We start from the raw sequence: 24,716 nt of genomic DNA on the forward strand, positions 1-24,716 counted from the left end.
TACGACGAAACGTAATGCCTATACCTATTTACAAATTATTTAGCAGCGAAACGTCATCATTCGCGTCACTCAATCACGTCGCTTATGCAACCTAGATGGGTTGGCCATTGCATTGTCAACACTAGAAGGTACTAGCCCAAAACTAAATGGAGAACCTAACTATAAATAAACGCAAAACGTAAAATAAATGAAGTACCTATAACTAAACAGTAAAAAAAAAAAGATATAACAATGTAAAATAAATGAAGCGGTGGTGGCCGAGTGGATATGACGTCCGACTTTCAATCCGGAGGTCGTGGGTTCAAATCCTGGCTCGTACCAATGAGTTTTTCGGAACTTATGTACGAAATATCATTTGATATTTACCACTAGCTTTTCGGTGAAGGAAAACATCGTGAGGAAACCTGCATACATCTGCGAAGAAATTCAAAGGTGTATGTGAAGTCCCCAATCCGCATTGGGCTAGCGTGGGGACTATAGCCCGAGCCCTCTCGCGCATGAGAGGCCTGTGCCCAGCAGTGGGACGTATATAGGCTGAATTATTATTATTATTTTCTCCTTTATTTATCTTTTTCTCTCAGATTAGGCTTTTTACAATATGTATATAAAAGTAAAATATAAAAACACTTACAAAACAATACAAAAGATATAAACACATTATAAAAAACCTAACCTAGGGTGCCGCCAGCAGCGGGGCAAGGCCCAAGCTGCCGGTGGTCAGGGCCGCAGGGAGAGGAACCGCCGGACTATCCGCGCCGTGCTCAAGATCACCGCCTTCTGCATCTGACCCTTGATCCAACCACCTAGCGAGAGTCTCTCAAGGTGTTGTTCGAGACTCTTCGCTATGAGACCGTTCGCTGAAACGACTTTATTATTATTATTATTTTAAAATAAATGAAGTACCTATCATTAAAAAGTAAAAAATAAAAAATATTTTTTTTCTGTTTAGCAGCAAAGTCAGCAAAGACTGTTTTTGTTGGTTTGGCACCGCCTTCAAAAACGAAGTAATTACCAGGATGGTTATTAATTTTCTTAGTATTACGTATTAATTACTTTTTCGCAGAAAATTGCTTTACGACGGGATAGAGACTGGACAAGGATAGGTATATAAAAATATTTAGTAATTTTCAGTCGGTAGGTTTTTTGAAGGCGGTTTATTTAAAAAAAAGATATGAAATTAAATTATTTTGTTTTTTTTATTTTATTTTTTTATATTCGTATAAAGTGAAGTAATGGACCCGGGTACGTCCTTAAACTACGTCCAAAAGAGAGGTCTGGGCATTGTCAATGTCATCTCGGTTTGTGTGGTAGGGTACAGCCAATGGATGTCATTCCAGATCTAGAGCAGAACCCAACTGGGGAAGTACCTCCACCTTACAGAAAACAGCAGCCAAATAACACTAGACCCTACTCATAGTGTTGTGTTCCTGCCGGTGAGTAAGGTTGCCAGAGCTCAACGAGGGGGGGGGTGACTTTAGGGTCGACAACGCGCATGTAACTTCTCTGGAGTCGCAGGCGTACATAGGCTACGGAGACTGCTTACCATCAGGCGGGCCGTATGCTTCTTTGCCACCGACGTAGTATATAAATAAAAAAGTGATGAATATTCATAAGGTTAAGAAGTTGTATTAAATAAAGCTGATTTAGATATCACTGGCAGTCACTTAGGAGGATTAGTGGTAATTTCTCCATAAAAACGTTCTCAATATTCTCCTCTCTGGATTTTGGCCCTAAATGTTTATATATATATATATATATATATATATGAGTTCAATATTACCAGAGGGCCCACAGCGAACCACGTTCGACGTGTTGCCTCCCTGTCACACTTACGTACGAATTTACAAGTGCGATAGAGAGGCAACACGTCGAACGTGGTTCGCGATAGGCGCTCAGTATCTGTGTCTGACGTTTAGATTTTTATATTCTTGTTTTTACAAGTAAGGTCACCCGCGGCCACAGACTATATAGAGATGCCCGCGGCAGGTGGGGTGGTACAGTCAAGTGTAAAAATATGGGTGTACACATCTTACTCAAAAATATGTCCCATAGCATCTTATTCCAGTGTAATAAGAGCGTAGAACCATATTTATGAGACGATTCTTTCGATACATATTTTTGCACTTGACTGTACCTAGGCATACTTTGTATTTCATCTAATCTTGTATTTAATCTCTAGGGGTGGAGGGGTGGTGGAAGAAGCTGCGACGCCCATATATAGAATTCGAATATAGCAGCAAGCCAGAGCTAACCTGGCCTGTTCTTTCTACTATACCTGTAGGACAAAGTGCGCAAGTCTCTTTAATTAGGCACGCTGGTACGAATCGAGTTCTAAAAATGCTCCGCCTCTGCTATTTACACAACGTGGGAGTGCTTTAACCAAGACCTTTTAACTAGGTGTGCGCAAAGCAGGTACGCCGCGTGCAATAATAGTATCAACTATACAGTCTATACAACCTTATTATTATTATTAAAACTCCTTTAACATATTAATTTTGGCATTGACGTGTAGCTTACATTTCTTTGACATTTCCGCAGAATTGAATTATAGACCTAATAATTTTCCGCGCCTATTTTACTAAGTATAGGTATTAATCCAATAATTTGTAATAATGACCAAGTGGAGTAAACATGCTACTGAAAAGAAGCCCGAACAGATTTTGTTCTCTAAGAACACTTATCAGCCGCCTAGGGTCAAAGTAGCGCACTGGGACTTTGCCTTGAATGCCGAGAAGAAGGATAACTACGTGTATCGGGATCAATTAAGCAACCATTTGAGTACATACAACCGATGGGGTACGCAGGATATTGGTACAGGGATGACGGAAACAAGGCACATGCTCGCCCAAGTTTTTAATAGAGCCGATCCCGTGTATCCGTTTAAACCGCTGGTTAATTTCACGTCTTACCCTTGCACAGAGTAAGTTAATAATAATTCAACTGTAGGTATTAAATATAAAATATAAATTCCCCAATAGTTATAACTAAAATTGGTCTCCTTAGCATTCTCGTCACATTTGTAGTTTGGCCCAGGACTGTCTCATTTCAAACATAGACAAAGAGAATCATACTGTCTTGCTACTTGTTTACTGGTGCTAGTAGCTTAAGAAAGCTAGTAGTTACTAGCACCAAAAAGAAAGGGATGAGTATAGTTTTCCTGGTTCTTGCTGACTGATAAGTTATGTTTGCCAGACTATAGTTATTACATTTGTAATAGAAGCGCATGAATTTAGTATAACTGGATCAGGCATGAGCGGTGGGGGCAATGACCGAACGGCACAGTCTTGTGTATCTTTCAGTAGGACTAGTAGTAGTAACAGAACAAGCGCTATTATTGTTTGTCCTTATCACAGTCTCTGTTTTTTATTCCCCACCGTTAATTTTAGTATGCTTTATGGTGTGCAACAAATAACCCGACCAAATTCCGTAGGTTGTTTTTGGTATGTTATCAGGAATGTTAAAACGTGTTTTTAATTTTATCGCATTGCGTATATTTTGTCCCTCACGTGAGCACACGTATTAGCACATCTATAGGATCCTACCATTTATGTAGAAGCGAAGTAGCACTTAGAGTCTACCTACACTGAAACTCGAAAAATCGCTATCGCAAGAGTCTGACAAACCTATAAATACAACCCTTTGCGCCTTCTTCTTGTCCTAAGCCTTATCCCATAATCTGGGGTTGGCTCTCCTTGTCTGCCTGTTCCACTGTTCCCGGTTCTGGGCTACGGTGTTATCTACTCCTATCTCTTTCAAGTCTTTCTGGACCGTCGTCAACCAGGTGGCGGGCCGTCTTCCAGCGCCTTGCGCTGTCGTGGGTATGCTTAGGGCAACTCGTACCATATGGTCTTCAGGGCGGCGGAGTACATGTCCATACCATCGTAGGCGACGTCCTTTAACTTGTCGATTATGAGCGCTACTTTATAACTTCCTATGATGTGAATATTTCGAACTTTGTCCAGCAGTGTGACACCCGCTGACCAGCGTAACATACGCATTTCTGTCGTGTGTAACTTAGTCAGCTGCTGTTTATTGGATGCCCAACACTCGGTACCATAAATTATAACCGGTTTAATTGCTGTTTTATAAAGTTTTCCCTTGAGTTTGATGGGCATCTTCTTGTCACACATTACGCCTGTGAGTTGTCACCACTTCATCCACCCCGTAGTGGTTCTGTGGGTTACATCTCGGGCTATTTTACCGTCTTTACCAACCATTGAAGTTACTTTGCAGGTCTTCCACCGAGTCCGCTATGAGTGCAACGTCATCTGCGTACAGAATACTCCATGGCACAGGTTTCTGCCATTTGTTAGTGAGGTAGTCCATGGTGACATTAAACAGAAGAGGGCTTAGCGCTGAACCTTGATGAACTCCAACTGTGATTTCAAACTTGCCACAAGTTCCTACTGGGCTTACCACCTGAGTTGTAACACCTCTATATATATCTTGTTTAAACGCTACATATATATTGTTCTGGGTCTCGCTTTCAACTCGTACACGTATGTACCTACTCGTACTCAACAACTCAAAACTTTAGGTACTCATACCTTTCTTTTGGGTGCTAGTACTAGCGTAAAATAACACAGTATGATTCTCTCTGTCTGTTTGAAATGAGACATATGGTCCCTGGCTAAACTACCTCATAGAGAAATAAAAAATACATAGAGTGCACACTCCATACATCAGTTTTGGTACCAAAACGCTTATTATTTTCGTAGTCGACATCTAGCATTGAGTAGCGGAACTCTCAGTACCGCTACTCGACAATAAATATCGTGGCAAACAAAAAGTCTAATGCTCAACGATTTACCGCTAATATTACAACCAGAGTAACCGGAACTCTATTTTCAACTCCTACGCTTACTCTGGTTATAATATTAGCTGAAAATCATTGAGCATTAGACTTTTAGTTTGCCGCGATATCTATTGTCAAGTAGCAGTACTGAGAGTTCCGCTACTTGACGCTAGATGTAGACTACGAAAATAATAGTATTTTTGGTAACAAAACCGTTGTAAGGAGTGAGCACTCTTGGTCTTCTTAATTCTCTTTGACTACTTACTCTTACGAGTATCATGCCCAACAATTTTGTACGATGGATGAAATCGCAAAATCTCTATAGGTACACATATTTTTACTTGTCGGTGACCGATAGTCGGCTGATTATAGCGATATTTAGATCATCCAGAAAACAAGAATTCGGAGTTCCGGAGGTCGCGGGTTCAATTGAAACCACGGCTCGTAGGTACCAATGAGTTAGTCGGAACTTATGTACGAAATATAATTTGATATTTACCAGTCGCTCTTGGGTGAATGAAAACATTGTGAACAAACCGGACTAACCATGGACCTAATAAGGCCTAGTTTGCCCTCTGGGTTGAAAGGTTAGATAGCAATCGCTTTCGTAAAAACTAATGCCAATCAGTTGCCAAGCGGACCCTAAGCTCCCACGAGCGGTGGCACAACACCGAATCTGAAAATAGCAGATTTATAAACCTATTTTTTTATATTCCAGTACTCCAAGCAGGAACAGACTAATGAAGAAAGCTAACCTAGCTCAGCTCCCACCAGATTTCGGTGTTATGGATTACATGACGACACAGCAAGACGATTACAGGAACCCGGTTCCGTCCGTACTCAAACCGGTGAGTTACTATTTCCTTAAATAACGATGAAACAACTTTGTCAGTAGAAAAAGGCGCGAAATTCAAAATGTACGTGGGGCGCTAACCAAAGAGCAGTGCCGGATTAATATATTTTGATGCCCTAAGCATTTTTAGTCCATGGTGCCCCCTCATCAAGATTACATTGAATTTTCTTGGTTAATTGAGTGACCTTTATTGCTGCATTGCTGAGAATAGAATTTGCAATCCGTCACATAATTTAATCACGGAAATTGACAGTGCTGCAGCAGTAATGTTGCAACAGCAGGTAATGCTGCTGCAGTCGCCATACGAATATCACCTTTATCAAAGCTAGCCTAAACGAAATTACCGAGATTACCTATAATCTATCATTGTGATATGCTTTACTATGCGATTACCTGCTTTGGTTCACAAGGTACTCGTAACATGACTTATACACCTGCCCAAGAGTAGCCCGAAAGTTTGGAACAGTATATTTTGATTATGATTAGAACAGACTGGAATAAACAATGGTCAAGTGTAAGCAAATTCGAAGACCGTGCTTCGCATAAAGCCGGAGGCCAAGCCAACCAATTTCCAAGTCTAAGCAAAGACGTAAGACGTAGGCCGTGCTCCGCGCAGGGTTTTGCGACCTCTAGAGCTGTCCTACAAAGTTCAATCATGTGAGGGCAAAGCTTCAGCAGGGGCTTAGCTCTGCAAGAATCAATGGCTACAAATGTCTTGAATAGCAAATCATTGTTTACGAAAACGGGACTTAATCGCGTAAGTTTTAAAATTACCTTTACCCGACGTTTCAAGGACGGTGAAGGCTGAAGGGTGAAGGGTGAGGTCTCGGAGAAGACTGGGTAAAGTCGACATCATCATCTTGACGTGGAAGTAATTTTAGAACGTAATTAAACGCGATTAAGTCCCGTTTTGTTAAAATAATGTCTCACAATTGGCCAATCAAATTAGAAGCGCGTCGTGAGGCAAGTGAAAATGCATAACCAAGCCTGGCGACTCTTGACTCCTCTGCCTCAGAGGCGTAGCGAGGGGGGGGGCTAGGGGGGCCATGGCCCCGGGCGGCACATGGGAGGGGGCGGCAAAATACGGTATTAAAAAAAATATAAAATTAAGAAATCAATATTTTCAAATCGTGCCACGAAACGAACCAATGCACCGCGGGATCGCACGGCGCGGGGCGGCTGTGCGGGAGCGGTCAATCGCTTTCGGAGTGCTTACACCGCCGCTTACACGATTGTTCGCTGGGCTACAACCGCGAAAATCGAAGTTCGTCAATTGCGGGCATTTTTCTCTGTCACTCTAATTACGTCTTAGTGAGAGTAAAAGAGAAAGATACCCTCAATTTGCGAATTTCGCTTTTTGCGGTAGGCCTCCTGGTTATAGGCATAACCTATAACCCTATTCACACCAAATTGAACACGGTGCCCTCTGCGCGCAATCTAATGCAGGGCGCCATCATTCGCAAAAATAGTCGGGTGTAGCCCAATGAACGTGGTGGGATACGCGCGATTAAATGCCGGTGGCTTCGGTGCCCTCATATTAAAAGAGTCTGGCATAGCCTGACGTATGTTGCCGCGCTGCGGGCGATCGAATAACGGGCGCCTTTTGCGCTCTCATGTAAAACCATTGGGCGCTTTGCGTGCGCTGCTGTGCTGAAGGCACCCTGGCACAAAAATAATGTAAAATGATTTTAAATAATTGATTGTGAAATTATAACCCCAAAATTAATTAAATATAAAACGTTCAAATATAAAAGCAGAGTACTGAAAATTGCGCTCTAAAACGTATGAAACAAGAAAACATCCTCATCTGAAATAATAATTTACCTTAAAAGTTGTCTGTAAATAATTAAAAAAACTTTTCACCACACCAACGGGTAAAGTCTCTCTTGATTGTTCAAAAACGAATGAAAAAGTTGAATTTTATCCATATGCATGTCAGGCAAAGTAATCAGATGCAAATTGTGAGATGTTACCTAATGTTAACTTGTCGAATTTACTTTTAAATGATGATTTCCAATGATAAATGTATTATTACGTTCATTTGAATTTGATTTTTTTGGTACCTATTTCATTTCATAGTTAGTATTTTCCTCGCATTGGTGAGGTGAAAAATGTTGTGTTTACTCGGAGGCAAAGTCTGTTTAACCCTTGTGCCTTGAAACCCTCGCAACGGGCACGATTTCACTGCTCGAACTTTAATTTTTGAATCTTTCGCTTGCTCGGGTCAATATTAGCACGAACGGTTAAACAACAACGTTGCCCCCTTGTAAAACAAATAACTATGACTTATTCGCTGTAATGTTTATTTTACCAAGATGTAATCAATGTAATCAAGATCCTAGTTGACTACGGAACCCTAAAAAGTTTATAAATACTATCCAAGAAGATGGTATTTTAAATTTTCTGTAATATAAATAAATATTAGCTTTGATTATTGACTTGTCGCACCTTTTTAGGGTTCCTTAGCCAAATGGCATAAAACGGAACCCTTATAGTTTCGCCATGTCCGTCTGTCTGTCTGTCTGTCTGTCCGAGGCTTTGCTCCGTGGTCGTTAGTGCTATAAAGCTGAAATTTGGCATGGATATATAAATCAATAAAGCCGACAAAGTCGTACAATAAAATCTAAAAATTTTTTTTTTAGGGTACCTCCCCTACACGTAAAGTGGGGGTGAATTTTTTTTTTCGCTTCAACCCTAGAGTGTGGGGTATCGTTGGAAAGGTCTTTCAAAAGTAATAGGGGTTTTTAAGAAACATTTTTGATAAAGTGAATATATTCGGAGATAATCGCTCCGAAAGAAAAAATAATGTGTCCCCCCCCCCCTCTAACCCTAACTTAACTTTTGAACCATAGGTCCAAAATATATAAAAAAAATCGTGGAAGTAGAGCTTAAGAAAGACATTAAATGAAAACTATAGCGGACATGATCAGTTTAGCTGTTTTGAGTTATCGCAAAAAGTTTTCCCTTCATAGTAAAAAGACTTACTTTAATTAGGTACTGAATACTGATTATGCAAATTTGCCTATTTGTTTAACTCGGGTGAAAGGTACCGTTTCATCCCTTGGTTAACAATTTACTATACTTTAAGCTCTAGTTTAGCTTATTGTGACGGAAGAGTAACTACGGAACTCTACACTGAGCGTGGCCCGACATGCTCTTGGCCGTTTTTTTTTTTATAAAACACTTCTGAATAGTTAGACCTATCGTGAAAAAAACGGAATAAATATAACAAAGGATCTCCTTATCTCTCATCTGAGAGATATGAATTTTTGAAAATTACGATAATTCTCTAATGGGGTTGTCACTTTTAAGAAGTTTTATTTTTCAAACATTCTTTTTGCTTAAAAAAGGCTTTAGTTATTTTCTATCTATGTGTAACAAATAAATGTGTAGCAAAAAAAAATATTTTTCGCCCAAGATATCGATCGTACAAAGCTGTTATTTTTAGAAGCCGTTGTATTTAATAGTGTTTGGAACGAGTATAAAAATTATAAAAAATTTAGGTATAATACTTAATAATATAAATAAGTTTTCCCGAGGTCATTGACCTTAGCTTTGAAAAATTGGGGTATTCTCACTAGTTACCACCAAGTTGTTACCAGTGGTAACTACTGGATTTTTTTTCCCACATTTTACCACTGGTAACTACTGGGAAAAAAATCCCACTAGTTAGCACCAACTCGGTTTGGTGAAAAAAAAATAGAGTGCTTTAATCAATAATTAATTAAAAGTCGAATTAATTATAAGTTAATTAGTTATTAGTTTAATTATAAGTCGATTACTGTTTCCGTAAACTGCCTTAAAAGTGACAAAATATAGTCGGTCTGACCGATTTGTTTGTTCGTTTGTATAATTGTGACGATATTTATTGAAACGGACCTTATTGTCGATGGCGCTTACGCCATTATTAGCGATGCTCCTATATAAATACAACGCTGCGCTACGCAGTGCGGCATAAGCGCCCTCGACAATTAATTCAATTTACAATTAATAAGATAAATTTCAACCAAACGTTAATTTATCTTTAACTTTTAATTTTATTCACTTGCACCGGTTTGAATACATTTGATCACTTAAAGCAGTTAACTGAAACACTAACTATTTATTAAATCACTCTTTATTTATACTTTACTATTTTTAGTGTTATTATTAGTATTGAACTCTAACAAAATTTTGGTGGTAACTACTGGGAAAAAAAATCCCACCTTTTACCAGTGGGAATAACCCGAAAAATTATATGATGAATATTTTACAATATTTGCAACTGGGAATTTAACCGCTGGCTTTACAATGAATAAAAGCATGAAGTTATGCCATAAAACAAAGGTGGTCAAAACAGAGGCAAAATAAAACACTGCGAGTCTGTTAGATAAAGGGGAGAAGTTACTGGGTATTTCGACGACCGGTCTGGCCTCGTGGGTAGTGACCCTGCCTATGAAGCCGATGGTCCCAGGCTCAAATCCTGGTAAGGGCATTTATTCGTGTGATGAACACGGACATTTTTTCCTGAGTCATAGGTGTTCTCTATGTATTTAAGTATTTATAATTATTTATATATATCGTTGTCTAAGTACCCTCAACACAAGCCTTATTGAGCTTATTGTGGGACTTAGTCAATTTGTGTAATAATACTAATAATGTCCTATAATATTTATTATATGATTTTAATTATGTTGGAATGGCCCAAATAAATTTTACTTTCAGCTGACAATGCCCACACCTCCATGGTTGCTGAACCGCGTGATCCGCTCGGACCTGACACACAACCACGGCACCGCGCCGCCGCGCGGGAACTACCAGTGTCTCGACACCCACACCCCCATTGGCCACATCCGCCAGCTAAGACTGTTCCGATACCAGTCCTTTGATCCTGCCACTTGCCTCCAGGACTTCCCAACGCTTAAAACGAGCTTAGATAAAAATGACAACACAAATGTTTAATTCAAACCACTTTATGTCAAGAAAAAATAATAGAACATGCATAATGAAATTAATTAAACACAACAAAAAAAAAACTTAAATCCAACAAAGTATTAACTTAACATAATGTAGGTATGTGTTTGTTTATAATACATTTTAACAGTGTCGTTTTATCAACAAAACTTTGCTAGGATTAATAATCTACATATTTAAATGCTTTGTTTCGAGTCTATTTTAGCAACATCATAATTATTAACTATTTAAATCACTATAAGCTTTATCATTGACAAATTAATAAATGTAGAAAGCAATTAATGCATTCAAAATTATATAATTTGTTTTATTTTAACGTAATAAGGCCACTGCAAGTATTTTCTTGTAAGTTATGTGTAGGTATTATCAATTTACCCTGTTACATTATTTGAACTCAATGTAAAAGATAGTGCAGTAAGTTACTTTTTAGCAAAGTATCATAAATTACTAGAATTAGTCCTGTTTTTCAGATGTCACTATAATATGTATCTAAATATGTAAAAATATAAAATGGAATAACTTAAACTTAAAAAAACATAGAAAATTTCTTTAGTGAGTACGCTTTCTCTTAAAACTTTTTCCTTTCTTGGACTTAAATTTACGTTTATTTGAGGTGCGATTACTACTAGTCCCTGTGATTTCTTCTGCCAACATGCCAACTGTTGTTAACTTTTTCCTGCGGTTTTTCTCAGCTTTAGAGACTGGAAGTCTGGTGAGGTAATTTTCTTCATATTCAATCCGTTCCTGTTCTTGTTTGGATATTGAGTGCTTTACATGATTCCCTGTAGTGATTTCCAGTGGTGCTTCTGAATACTCTTCTCGCAATTCACTTATAACTCTGGAATTAAGGAACTGTTTCTTTGACCTCTCTTTGTTTTTCTTGTCATTATCAGCCCTGGATGTGCTCTCTTCAAAATGTACAGCTGCCAGTTTGGGGGGGACATATACATTAGACTTACTAGAATCCTTCTTAACTTCATCATCTTCTAAGGCATCACTAGAATCATCCTCCCCATCATCAATCTTACTAACTAAATTAGCAGGATTAGCTCTAAATGACTGTGGGTCTTCTTCAGTTGTGGAACCTACTGCTGCAGTTTTGACAAGCTTATCAATTTGGTATTTTAATTTAGAATCTACAGGACGAATCTTTTCAAGCACAGTTCGAATCTCAATGAGCCTATCAATAGATGGATCTGAGTCAATCTTTTCACCAGAGCATTTTCTTAATACAATATATGTCAAGTTTATCAGGTAGCTAAGAAGCATTTGGTACTTCATTTCTAAGAAACTCAATCCTTTGTCAGTAGTGATTTCTCCAGTCTTGACACGAAGTAGCATATTGTCCACAAGTTGTGAGACTTGTTGTACATTCATGTTCATTTCTTTTAATAAATTGACAGCTTGTGGTAGATCAGGCTGCTCTGTTTCTTCTGCTGCCTGAAAAAATATTGTACACATTGTTAATCATGTATGGGTATACTCAAAAAGGCTGGTTATGATCTGATACCTATTGATCATACTTAAGTAAATATTCTTTACAGTACATATGGTACTACTTTACCGCACTAGTGCGGAAATTAGCATATTACGTTACTGTGTCGAACATTTAAAGGGCCATATGTACTGTAAAACGTTGTACGATACATGTGCGAATAGGTAATTCGCGACTCGTGTCGATTTAAAGCACTCCCTTCGGTCGTGTTTTAATTTATCGCCACTCATTTCGAATTTCCTATTTTTCGCACTTGTATCGTAATGTACTATTATTGTGCACCATAAAGTTTAAAAAAATAGACAGTAAATGAAATAAAAGTTTAAGCCTAGATAAGTAATCTCTTACAGACAGTATTTGGGTAGCAGGAAACAAGTACTTACAACTTTGAAAGGGTAGTGCTGATATATATATATATATATACACGATACACGTATTATTAAACACAATTGCAGTTTACATGCAGATTTGGGGACAACTTACTGTACTGTGTATATTCATACTCAGTTTCCATAGATCTATTGTTTGAATAGTACATTTTATAAGCTATGGTTGTTTCATTATTTCAAAAATCATGAAGGTGATTTCTTGCGGGGAATATTTTCTTTTTAATGTAGAGGATACAATAAGTATTGGCCAGTTTAAAATCGATACTTTTTTAATTCATTAAAAAGTTGTGTTATTTTCTCACCTGAACCATGTTGCTGCGGGATTGAATAACCTCTCCTTTACAAAATTCACCTTAAGAAAGTATTTAAATACTTATATCACCTGCTGCACACATTCATTCATGTACTAAATCTGTTGTGATATACAAAAGAATATTTTTTAATTATTATTAATGTAACAAAAGAAGATCTAAAACCGACGCGCACCTTCGTTTCGTGTTTGTTAATTGTTTATGGATTTATATTTTTTAGTTTTATTTGACTGTGATCCAAAGAGTAGTATAATTTATATCTGTGATCCATGGAGTAGGTGCACAGATTTTCGTGTCTACGAAATTAAGATGGAATTGGTATTGTTTTGGCGATTTAAAAGTTATATTTTAAAAATAAAATATTTTAACAATACAAAAATATATGTACGTGTAGTCTATGATTGATAAATGTCACCTATTTTGTCCACTTTTCTGTGCTGGTCTGTGGTACTTTAGTTTGACTGCGGTATGTATGCGGAATGTCATTGTCATTTCATGTATTTTATCAATAAATATTTAGAAAAATGGATAAAATCTTTATAGTAAGTACTTGTTCTAATTAGTAGCTTAAATATTTGCCTGACAGTTAATGTACTTACTGGTATGGTTTTATTTTTAGGTACATTCCCTGGCGATAATAATCAGCCTCATTCCCTTTAGTAATGGATTTTACGTTCCGGGAGTAGCGCCAGTAGAATTCAAAAAAGGCCAAAGAATTGAAGTTAAAGCTGTTAAAATGACCAGCATTCACACCCAGTTACCCTATGAATATTATTCGCTGCCATTGTGTTTGCCAAAGAATGGCACCTTCGTATATAAATCCGAAAACTTGGGCGAGGTATTAAGAGGTGACCGTATAGTAAATACACCATATGAAGTTCATATGGCAGAAACTATCAAGTGCCGACTTTTGTGCCATCAGAAGAATAATCCTATAAATTGGAGTGTTGAGGAGTCAGAAAAGGTTGCAAGCCGAATTGAACATGAATATTTTGTTCATTTGTAAGACTGTTTTCTTTTACCCTATGTCTATTTCATACCAATGATTATCCAGCATAAGGAAATATTAACTAATGTTTTATATTTTTCAAGGTTAGTGGATAATTTACCAGTGGCTACTAAAGTACTGAATAGGGATACATCAGAGAGGAATATTGAACAGGGCTATAGACTTGGTTTCATGTCCAAAGGGAAAGCATATATTAACAATCACTTGAAATTGCTCTTAAAATATCACAAACACAGTCAGTAAGTAATACAGTTATTACATTTCTGAAAACTTTAGTCTATTGAAATTGATAGATTAGTTAATAACAATTTTTGCCATTTGTTTTCAGGGATTTTTATAGAGTTGTGGGTTTTGAAGTTGAAACAGTATCTGTTGACAAAGATGAATTTACTTTTTCGGATGATTCTTGCCAATTTCCCTCAGACCCAAAGCCCCAGCTGGTAAATGAAGACACTGGTACAAAGTTATACTTCACATACTCTGTGGAATGGGGGGAATCAGATATCAGCTGGGCATCAAGATGGGATATTTATTTGGGAATGAAGGATGTACAGATACATTGGTTTTCAATTGTTAACTCTATTGTTGTATTGTTCTTCTTATCAGGTACTTAGGCATTTAGGCTGGTTTTTGAAGTAGACATACAATACAATAACATTAAAATCCTCTTTATTGCACAACCTTAAAATAAATGTACATTAAAACACACATAATACATGAAGATAGACATAACATGACATAAGTTGAACTATAGAACTTGACATTTGGAATATCATTATTTCAAAAAGTTGGTTGTTCCATGAATGGTCTTAAGTAGTGTCACATTTCAGGCATATTGACCATGATAATGGTAAGGACACTAAGAAGAGATATTGCCCGTTATAATTCAGATGAAAGCATTGATGACATGATGGAGGAGACTGGCTGGAAGTTAGTGCATGGTGATGTGTTTAGACCTCCACCCAAGAGGATGCTTTTTGCAGCTGTTATTGGCAGTGGCATTCAAGTGTTTTTGATGGCACTCATTACTATCTGTAAGTTAACTATCCAACTTAATCATATTTTTATTGGCCCAGTGTCAGTAAAACCACAGTTTAACCCTTAAGTATTGTAAAAAATATTATATAAATTTTGTGTATATGGTATACAAATCTTTCTTGACTTTAAAGTTCACTTTTATTCACTTTGCTTAATTTAAATGGGTCATAATTTTTAGGGTTCCATACCCAAAGGGTCAAACGGGACCCTATTACTGAGATTTTGCTGTCTGTCCATCCATCTGTCACCAGGCTGTATCTCATGAACCGTGATAGCTAGACAGTTGAAATTTTCACAGATGATGTATTTATGTTGCCACTATAACAACAAATACTAAAAACGGAATAAAATAAATATTTCAGGGCTTTTATTATGGGAGCCCCCCATACAAGAAACATAATTTTTTTGCAGTTTTTATAAATAATGGTACGGAACCCTTCGTGCGCGAGTCCGACTCGCAATTGCCCGGTTTTTTTTCATTGTCTTGTTTTGAATCATTGTCTTGTTTTGAATCACTCTATGCCGCTTGTATTTCTGTATTTTACAAATAAATAAAAAAGATGAGTGTTATTGCATGTCTTTTTAGCTGTAGATTACATTTAACATGAGTAAAATTAAAACGAAATTGTATCCCATACAAAACTTCCGGACTAAAAACAAGACAATGTTAAGAATTTTGAGCCAAATATGCAACATAGTATTAACAGACTGGTTCTGCAAAATATACTCACTCATATAAGTCTAGTAAAAAACCCTCCAGTGCAGGCCAGTATGTTGATGTCAAGCGGACCTCTGGAGGATGAGGAGGGAAATTAAATGTCTTCTCTCGAATTCTCTGAAACAAAACTTATTATTTTTATAACAAGGTTTGTTTATTTATTTTCCAGTTGTGGCCATGCTGGGTATGCTTTCACCTGCCAGCAGAGGTGCACTGATGACCTCTGCCATATTCCTGTATGTATTCATGGGTCTGATAGCTGGATATTACTCTGCCCGCCTCTACAGCACCATGAAAGGCAAACAATGGAAGCAAGCTGCTTTTCTGACAGCCACACTTTATCCTGCCATTGTCTTTGGCACCTGTTTCTTTTTAAACTTCTTTATAATGGGCAAACACTCCAGTGGTGCTGTACCGTTTTCCACGATGATGGCTTTGTTGTGTCTCTGGTTCTGCATATCACTTCCACTGGTCTATTTAGGATATTATTTTGGATGTCATCAAACTCAAGCATTTCAACATCCTGTAAGGACCAATTTCATTCCAAGGAAGGTGCCAGAACAAGTCTGGTATATGAATGTTTTTGTGTGGTAAGTTGATGAACACATTAAACATTTTATGACAATAATTGTTACAATAAGAACCCTTAAAACAGAAAGAAAAAAGTTCTTGATTATGATCAATTAAAATGACCCTGCCTATGAAGTAGGAGGTCTGGGTTTGAATTCCGGTCAGGGCATTTATTTGTGTTTATCAGGAACAGGAATATTAGCACCTGAGTTATGGATATTTTCTATGTATCTAAGTATGTATATCCTTAGCATCCTCGCCTAGTACCCTTAGTACAAGTTTTGCTTAATTTGGGGCTAGGTCTGTCTGTGTAAGATTGTCCCCAAATATTTATTTATTTAAAAAAACATCTTTAAAGGAAGACTGGAATTAATTTCGCATCTTTCTATTTTCAGTATACTGATGGCTGGCATCCTTCCATTTGGGGCTGTATTTATAGAACTATTCTTCATCTTCAATGCATTATGGGAGAATCAATTTTATTACCTGTTTGGATTTTTATTCCTAGTTTTTTGCATTTTGGTGGTGTCCGTTTCACAAATCTCAATTGTTATGGTGTACTTCCAGTTATGTGGCGAGGTAAATATACTGTTTAAATATTACTATTTAAAAACGGCCAAGAGCATGTCTAGCCATGCTAAGTGTAGGGTTCTGTAGTTACCAGAATGTTAGAATAGGTCAAATGGGAGCTATTAGTAATAGTACGGTCGCCAAGCCGCTCAGAGGGCAGATTTAATTGACTCAGCTCGGCCTTACCCACAACCGGTATCAATGTGTTCGGACAGTTCTCCTGATCACCGTACGTGCGGTAGTAAAGCGGAAAAATGGTGGAGGGGATAGTAATGACGTCACAAAGATGGCGGCCGGACCTATTCTTTTTGGCGGTGTATCTCGAAAACCACTTAACCGATTTTAATCATCAAGGTGTCAAATAATAGCTTATATTATGGAGATTATTTCCTTTTGTACAAACATTTACGTGAAACCTATAGGAAAAAAAATAACCACAAAAAACAGTTTTTTTATAAAATTATTATTTTTTATTTTGTAAAAATCTCCGTAAATATTAGCATTTCGCAAATTTTGTTTAATATAAAACATATTGCTTCATTATCAAGGAATATAATGAGCCTTAAAACATACAGATCGAGTAATAAACAATGAAGCTACACTCATTTATTTGCGCATGGGTAACGATAACTGGCTTTTACCGGTCGAAACTGTGGTGACTGTTACGATACGTATTGAATGGAATTTATAAAGTATCGGTTTTAATTACTGAAATTATAGTTAAAATTATTAATAGGTAGGTACATATTTCTTTTTACTTAAAAATTTTATACAGGGTGAACTTTTAACCACCAGTCATACTCTGCGCAGCGACTTTATAGGTCATACTTAACAACTTTTACTATGGGACCAATTCCGAAATCGCGAAAAAAATTTTGACTGTCCCATATAAAGGTGCGACCAACTTTACCAGACCAACACTTTTCCAAACTGAGCTACAGCTGTCCGATGAAGTTAAGTACTTAGGACTAACTCTCGACAATAAACTCAATTGGAACAACCACATCAACAAACGGATAGACAAGGCGGGAGTTGTCTTCTGGCAGTGCAGAAGGATGATTGGTAAGAGGTGGGGACTCAACCCGAAAATTACCCTCTGGCTCTAAAAGACGATAATCCGCCCCTTACTCTGTTACGGTGCTCTGGTTTGGTGGCCAAGAACAAACCTAGGCAACGTACGAGACAAACTACAAAGACTTCAAAGGCTCGCATGCGCGGCCACCACTGGCTGCACGAGGTCTACCCCGACTGCAGCCATGGAGGTCATGCTAAACCTTCCACCGCTGCACCTACACATACAGCAAGAGGCCAGTCTCTCAGCGGTAAGGTTGCGAACCCTCAAGATATGGTCTAACATCACAGGAGCTCTTCACACAAAATGCCTGGAAAAGGTGTATGACGAATTTCCAGTGCTTAGGTCAGGCACGGACCGGATTCACAAACAAGCTATCTTCGATAAAAGGTACAAAATACAGTTATATGAGGACGACAATCATGAAGGACTCAATCCCCGGGAGCTGAGAATCTTCACTGATGGGTCCAAAACAGACAGCGGATCGGGCTCTGGAACCTTCTCAGAAGACCTGAACATGTCGATCACCACTCCGCTAGGAGCCCATAACTCGGTATTCCAAGCTGAGTGCATGGGCATCATAAACGCGGCGGCTGCCATCACTGCAAGGAAGGTAGTAGGATCCTCCATCCGCATACTCTCCGACAGTAGAGCAGTCTTAATGGCTCTAAATAGCCATATAGTTACATCCAAACTTATACACGAATGCCACGAACGACTAATGGAGGTATGTCATAATAACAAGATCACCCTACAATGGATCAAGGGACACAGTGGATCCCGAGGTAACGATGCTGCGGACGAGCTTGCCAGGCAAGGATCGAATGCGGGGGCGATTGGTCCGGAACCGATTCTTCCGATACCATTTAGCAAGGTACGCTCAATGCTGCTGGCACGTACAGGGAAACTACACACAGAACACTGGCTGAACCAGACTGGATGCAGACAGGCAAAAGAAGCCATGCCTGGCATCAACGGAAAACTCACAAGGGCGCTCCTGCAACTAGGGAAGGTCCGACTGAGTATGGTAACCAGTGTCATAACAGGTCATGGACTATTTAACAAACATCTTTTCACAACAGGTGTCACAGACAGTCCCCTGTGCCGAGGTTGCATGGAGACAGAAGAAACAGCCTCTCACGTGGTGCTGGAATGCAGCGGAGTGACTCCATACAGAGCTAAACATCTCGGATCTCCGAGAGACCTCCCCGAGGTCCTACTCAACATCAAAGGTTTGATAGGATTCCTCGAGGAGCTGGGCTGGCAGGACTAGCCCACCCCCAACATATCACGCAAAATAGGCGCAAGTCGTCGAGTTGCGGAAAAATCGCCCGAATACAATACAATACAATACAATACAAGGTGCGACCAGACCGCAGCTTAAAAAACGGTCACGATACGGAATCGCAGTGACGCGTCGTATGCGTACCGTTTTTGACGCATGCTCCCCACACCGCTGTTTAAAAAACGGTGACGGTACGGAATCGCAGTGACGTGCTTTACGCGAATCTTTTTTGTTCGCAAAACAGTTGCGTCTTTTACGTCACCAGTACGGTGTCTGCCATAAGATCTCCGTGTAATATTTTTTGCGATTTTTACGCAGTTCAATTTACGGTGCGTCAGCTTATTTTAAGCAGCGGTGTGGCGAGCATGCGTCATGGACCCGGGTACGTCCTTAAACTACGTCCAAAAGAGAGGTATGGGCATTGTGAATGTCATCTCGCTTTGTGTGGTAGGGCACAGCCAGTGGGTGTCATTCCAGATCCAAATTTTCTTGCGTGATTCGGCATTGGTCCCATAATAAAAGTTGTTCAGTATGACCTGTAAAGTCACTGCGCAGAGTATGGCTGGTGGTTAAAATTTCATCTTATACCTATATTCGACACAAGTAGTAAGTACTTACAGACCAACTATGATACACATTTTGCCTGTATAGTGATACATAGTGAATAAATTAATACCTGATTTAAAAAATAAAACAAAAATAACAAATAGCATGTTATTTAATTCAGTAATCACTAATCAGTCTTAAACAATGAACATCATACTTTTAGATTAGACAACAAAATGTATATTTATACTGTGTTTCGACTTGAAAGATTTTACTGCTTTAAAACATAAGACAAACCTACCAACCAAATGTATAAAAAAAAATGTTTTTTGTGATTATTATTTTCCTATAGGTTTCACGTAAATGTTTGTAAAAAGGAAATAATCTCCATAATATAAGCTATTAGTTGACACCTCGATGAATACAATCGGTTAAGTGGTTTTCGAGATACACCGCCAAAAAGAATAGGTCCGGACGCCATCTTTGTGACGTCATTACTATCCCCTCCCACCATTTTTCCGCTTTACTACCGCATGTACGGTGATCAGGAGAAACGCCCGAACACATTGATACCGGTTGTGGGTAAGGCCGAGCTGAGTCAATTAAATCTGGCCTCGGAGCGGCTTTGGGACTACTAATAGTAAAAGTTGTTAAGTATGACCTATAAAGTCGCTGCGCAGAGTATGACTGGTGGTTAAAAGTTCACCCTGTATAAAATTTTTAAGTAAAAATAAATATGTACCTACCTATGATTAAGACGAAAAAAGAGACTAAACGTCGAAGTAAGGTAACATTATTGTGTCTGGTTTTTATAATTTTAATTATAATTTCAGTAATTAAAACCGATACTCTATAAATTCCATTCAATACGTATCGTAACAGTCACCACAGTTTCGACCGGTAAAAGCCAGTTATCGTTACCCATGCGCAAATAAATGAGTGTAGCTTCATTGTTTATTACTCGATCTGTATGTTTTAAGGCTCATTATATTCCTTGATAATGAAGCAATATGTTTTATATTAAACAAAATTTGCGAAATGCTAATATTTACGGAAATTTTTACAAAATAAAAAATAATAATTTTATAAAAAAACTGCTTTTTGTGGTTATTTTTTTTCCTATACGTTTCACGTAAATGTTTGTAGAAAAGGAAATAATCTCCATAATATAAGCTATTATTTGACACCTCGATGATTAAAATCGGTTAAGTGGTTTTCGAGATACACCGCCAAAAAGAATAGGTCCGGCCGCCATCTTTGTGACGTCATTACTATCCCCTCCACCATTTTTCCGCTTTACTACCGCATGTACGGTGATCAGGAGAACTGTCCGAACACATTGATACCGGTTGTGGGTAAGGCCGAGCCGAGTCAATTAAATCGTGTTTCTAGAGGGCTTTTGAGATTTGGCGACCGTACTATAAGTATCTAGGGGCTATTAGACTACGAATCGTCACATAGCACTAACCATAAAACTTCACAGACGTTTTGGTGCAACTGACCCTGAGTCAATTTGTATAGGATTGTCCCATAATAATTCATTTACTTACTACTATATACTAGTTATTAAATGACCTGCTCGGCTTCAAATCTAATAAATACTATACTGTATGCCCATTAAAAAAGTATATCTAATTGTTATTTCAGTCATGTGGTTGCAATGGCATAGGTTTTGCCTTTGCCTGTCAGACCTACGAATAGTGTCAAGTTGTTTTTTTTTATGACCCTTTAAGCGTCATTTCACAAAACAAAACTAGAGACAGGTAAAACCTATGCTGGGTCCATGAATTAAAACCTGTGACAGCTGTCAACTCCATTTAAATCCATTAGTTCAATGTAAATGCGAGTAATTAGTCAATATTACATATTTCAGGATTATCACTGGTGGTGGAAAAGTTTTATTGTGTCTGGAGGCTCTGCAGTCTACATCTTGATTTATTCAATATTTTACTTCTTCACTAAATTGGAGATTACGGAATTTATACCTACACTGCTTTATATTGGATACACAGGTAAAAATAACATATTATATTTTCACCACACCAACTGGTAAAGGCCCTCTTGATTGTTCAAAAACGAATGAGAAACTTGCATTTTATCCACATGTGGGGCAAAGTAATCAAATTTTGAGTCGTTTCCCTATGTTAGCTGGTAGAATTGACTTTCAAATGATGATTTTGGATGATAAATATTTAATTACGTCCATTTGGATTTGATTTGATTTGTTTTTTTTTTTGCTATCACATAGTTATTATTTTCCTCGCGTTGGTGTGGTGAAAATGTTGTGTTTCACTCGGAGGCAAAGTTTGTTTAACCCTCGTGCGTTGAAACTTTCGCAACGCTCAATATTCAACTTCCCGAACCACTCGCTACGCTCGTGATTCAATTTTGGTATCTTTCGCTTGCTCGGGTATCGGGTAATATTAGCACGAGCGGTTAAACAACAACTTTGCCCCTTGTAAAACATAACTATTATTTCACACTTGAAAATATAGTATTTACTTTAATTTTTTAATTAATTAATAACTATATTTTTATTAGTTTATTAATGCACCTGAGTGCTTACGCGAACCACGTTCAACGTGTTGCCTCTCTGTCGCACTTGTAAAGTCGTACGTAAGTGTGACAGGGAGGCAACACGTCGAACGTAGTTCGCAGTAGGCCTTCTGTGTACATTTTTCTAAACATTTATCACTGCAGCTATATTACTAAGTTTACTAGAATCGATCGGCGTTGCATTCGGGGCGTGCAGACGCATAGCTTTCGTTTTTGCACAGTTGATTGATACGCAATCCAATACATAAATATATAAGGTATATTAGACAAAGATTGTGTTAAAGGCTAAGCCACGCAGGATGCTTGTACGTGCGCGTAAACCGGTGTAATTGGGGGCCGGAACAGTATGGAATGTACACGTCTACGCATGCAGCACACGCGACCGGTGTGGCTCGGCCTTAAGTCCGTTATCCATTTATCTTTTTATGACAAATAAATCTTGTTTCTTTATGTTACAGGTCTAATGGTATTGACTTTTTGGCTTTTGACTGGGACTATTGGATTTTTCGCCGCCTATACATTTATTAGGAAAATTTACGCGGCCGTAAAGATTGACTAGATATAAGAATTAAATATATATTGTGGTAATGATGTTTACGTGTGTACAATTTTTATTTGTATTGTAATTTATAAATTAATTTCATTGTTGTGTTGATCTGATTGACAAAGAACAAGTGTTTTGAATGAGTTGTGTAAATATGTAGGTTCTCAATATATTATGTGCATTTAGAGATTATTTTTTGTAATTAAATTAAATTTACATTCTGTATCTGCATTTCTGTACCTAGACGCTGCAAACATGCTCAATAATATGGGGACCGAGCGTGTCAATTTTTTGATGCCTACTATGACGTCACGCAAGCGATTTTGTGATGTGCAACGCTATCGCCACGGTGATCCGATTCAAAGGCGTAGGTAACAATAAATCGACGTTTTTATGATTGATTTATATCGATTCTTTTATCGAATATAAATCGAGTTAATGGACAAAAAATGCGAAGCGATTCCGGTACAGTCGGTGCTCCAGATTTGAGAAATATACTACAATAATTATGAAGAATAACAATATTATATTATCTCTCACTTTATACTTAAGCTTGTGTTCATGAAGTTTATCATAAAGATCTTCGTAACACGAAGCAGTCACAAAAATCGATTATAAATCGAATTGCACAGCGATATACATCGCTAATAAAGTATTTATTATTTCATCGATTCGATATTTGTATTAATTGTTTTTTTTTTTTTTTTTTTTAATTTTTATTGTTTGTAAAAATGGACATGTATGTGTTTTTACCGAAATTCCGTCCGCAGTATTATTAGGTAGTGATTATATGCTCTTTGATTATTAGTCCAAGATTGGTAGATTCCTCTTGCCCTGTGTTGTAAAACAAGTGTTTTATGAAAGAAAAATCAGTAGAGCCGCTTAGAGGAAGCCGAATATTAAATCACATTTTTTCTTCTAGCGTTTAAATTATTGAGTGGATTTCAATAAAACAGACATAATTGGTACACAAGTGCTATGCAATACAAAATTACTGAAATTAACGGAAGAAAAATGTTTAGGGCTAAATATTGTGGTTACAAAAACAGATTTTAGGTCTTAAATGGGGTTCAAACAATAGTAACAGTAATAAAATTTAACACATACAATCTTTGGGATCCATGTTAACGTTCCTAAAAATTCGAGCTTTGGGGACCTCGAGGATCAGGCGCCATCATGAGAAGTATACGTCTTTTTTGTTTTTTCTATTTTTCTCAGGATCTATGAGTTTTATGTGAATATTGTGTAAGGCGAAACGGAAGCTTATTAAATTCAACACCAAAATGATAATATATGTAACACTATATGTCCCTAAAATGAAGCTTTTTTTTGTTGAAATATAAGTGGTGTCAAGGAGACCGGGAAAAGTAGTCAAGTGCCGCCGCGGATTTGCACAAACAGTCAAGCGGCGGTGCCCCGAAGGTTGGTCAGCGCGGCTTTAGAGGGTCTTACAAAATCGACGATTTAGGCTTATCTTTGTATAAAAGTCAAAGTATATTGTATTCTATATTGTTGGAATCGGCATTTAAATGTAGTCATTAAATGATTTTAATGTTTTTACATTTCGCCAGACATAATCAAACACAGGAGTGAAAGTTTTCAAGTTTCCTTGTTAAAAATGGCTACCACCAAAAAACAAATTTATGATTAGAGGTAATTGCTATTTCATTTTCAAAGAATACTACTAAGATTTTTTTTTTTAATTCCTACCTTTTTTTACACCACGCTTACCACGACCACTTTAAAATCAGACTGAGTATTATATTCTTTGAATCAGACTGAACTCTGACCAATAAAACTTTGTAGTACTTAACGTAAATTTACTGCCATCTTTCGACACATACCTAATTAAAACTTTTAGAACGCCATTTGACTTTAATCCTTATTCTTGCAATGATATGTGTTAAATTTTGTTAAAATATGATAAAGTGGCGCCATCTAATAGATAAGCCAGCCAAAGATATAGTGATATAGGTGATGACATATAATATAGGTGATGGCGTCATAACCTT

The 24,716-nt window shown here is 37.7% G+C and overlaps 3 protein-coding genes and 1 long non-coding RNA gene across 4 annotated transcripts; 2 read left to right on the plus strand and 2 right to left on the minus strand.

The window, feature by feature from the left end:
* The first annotated feature begins 2,505 nt into the window (after window positions 1-2,505).
* Window positions 2,506-10,902, plus strand: LOC133517846 (uncharacterized). The gene is made up of 3 exons (XM_061851295.1): window positions 2,506-2,920; window positions 5,514-5,643; window positions 10,353-10,902. The coding sequence occupies exons 1-3, from the start codon at window positions 2,613-2,615 to the stop codon at window positions 10,587-10,589; spliced, it is 675 nt and encodes a 224-aa protein (XP_061707279.1). The 5' UTR covers window positions 2,506-2,612; the 3' UTR covers window positions 10,590-10,902.
* Window positions 10,585-13,002, minus strand: LOC133517843 (neuroguidin). The gene is made up of 2 exons (XM_061851292.1): window positions 12,788-13,002; window positions 10,585-12,041 (listed from the first exon to the last, which is right to left on the minus strand). The coding sequence occupies exons 1-2, from the start codon at window positions 12,794-12,796 to the stop codon at window positions 11,151-11,153; spliced, it is 900 nt and encodes a 299-aa protein (XP_061707276.1). The 5' UTR covers window positions 12,797-13,002; the 3' UTR covers window positions 10,585-11,150.
* A 220-nt stretch (window positions 13,003-13,222) lies between these two features.
* On the plus strand, window positions 13,223-22,927 carry LOC133517833 (transmembrane 9 superfamily member 4). Its single transcript, XM_061851279.1, has 9 exons — window positions 13,223-13,338; window positions 13,416-13,798; window positions 13,889-14,044; window positions 14,134-14,411; window positions 14,636-14,839; window positions 15,731-16,151; window positions 16,527-16,710; window positions 21,478-21,616; window positions 22,619-22,927. The coding sequence occupies exons 1-9, from the start codon at window positions 13,321-13,323 to the stop codon at window positions 22,717-22,719; spliced, it is 1,884 nt and encodes a 627-aa protein (XP_061707263.1). The 5' UTR covers window positions 13,223-13,320; the 3' UTR covers window positions 22,720-22,927.
* LOC133517848 (uncharacterized) lies at window positions 14,458-15,724 on the minus strand. The gene is made up of 2 exons (XR_009799410.1): window positions 15,575-15,724; window positions 14,458-14,837 (listed from the first exon to the last, which is right to left on the minus strand). It is a non-coding gene; the product is annotated as an uncharacterized LOC133517848 (long non-coding RNA).
* Window positions 22,928-24,716: the final 1,789 nt, after the last annotated feature.

The sequence above is a fragment of the Cydia pomonella genome, chromosome 5 (genome assembly GCF_033807575.1).
Source record: "Cydia pomonella isolate Wapato2018A chromosome 5, ilCydPomo1, whole genome shotgun sequence".
In the NCBI taxonomy this organism is placed as follows: Eukaryota; Metazoa; Arthropoda; class Insecta; order Lepidoptera; family Tortricidae; genus Cydia; species Cydia pomonella.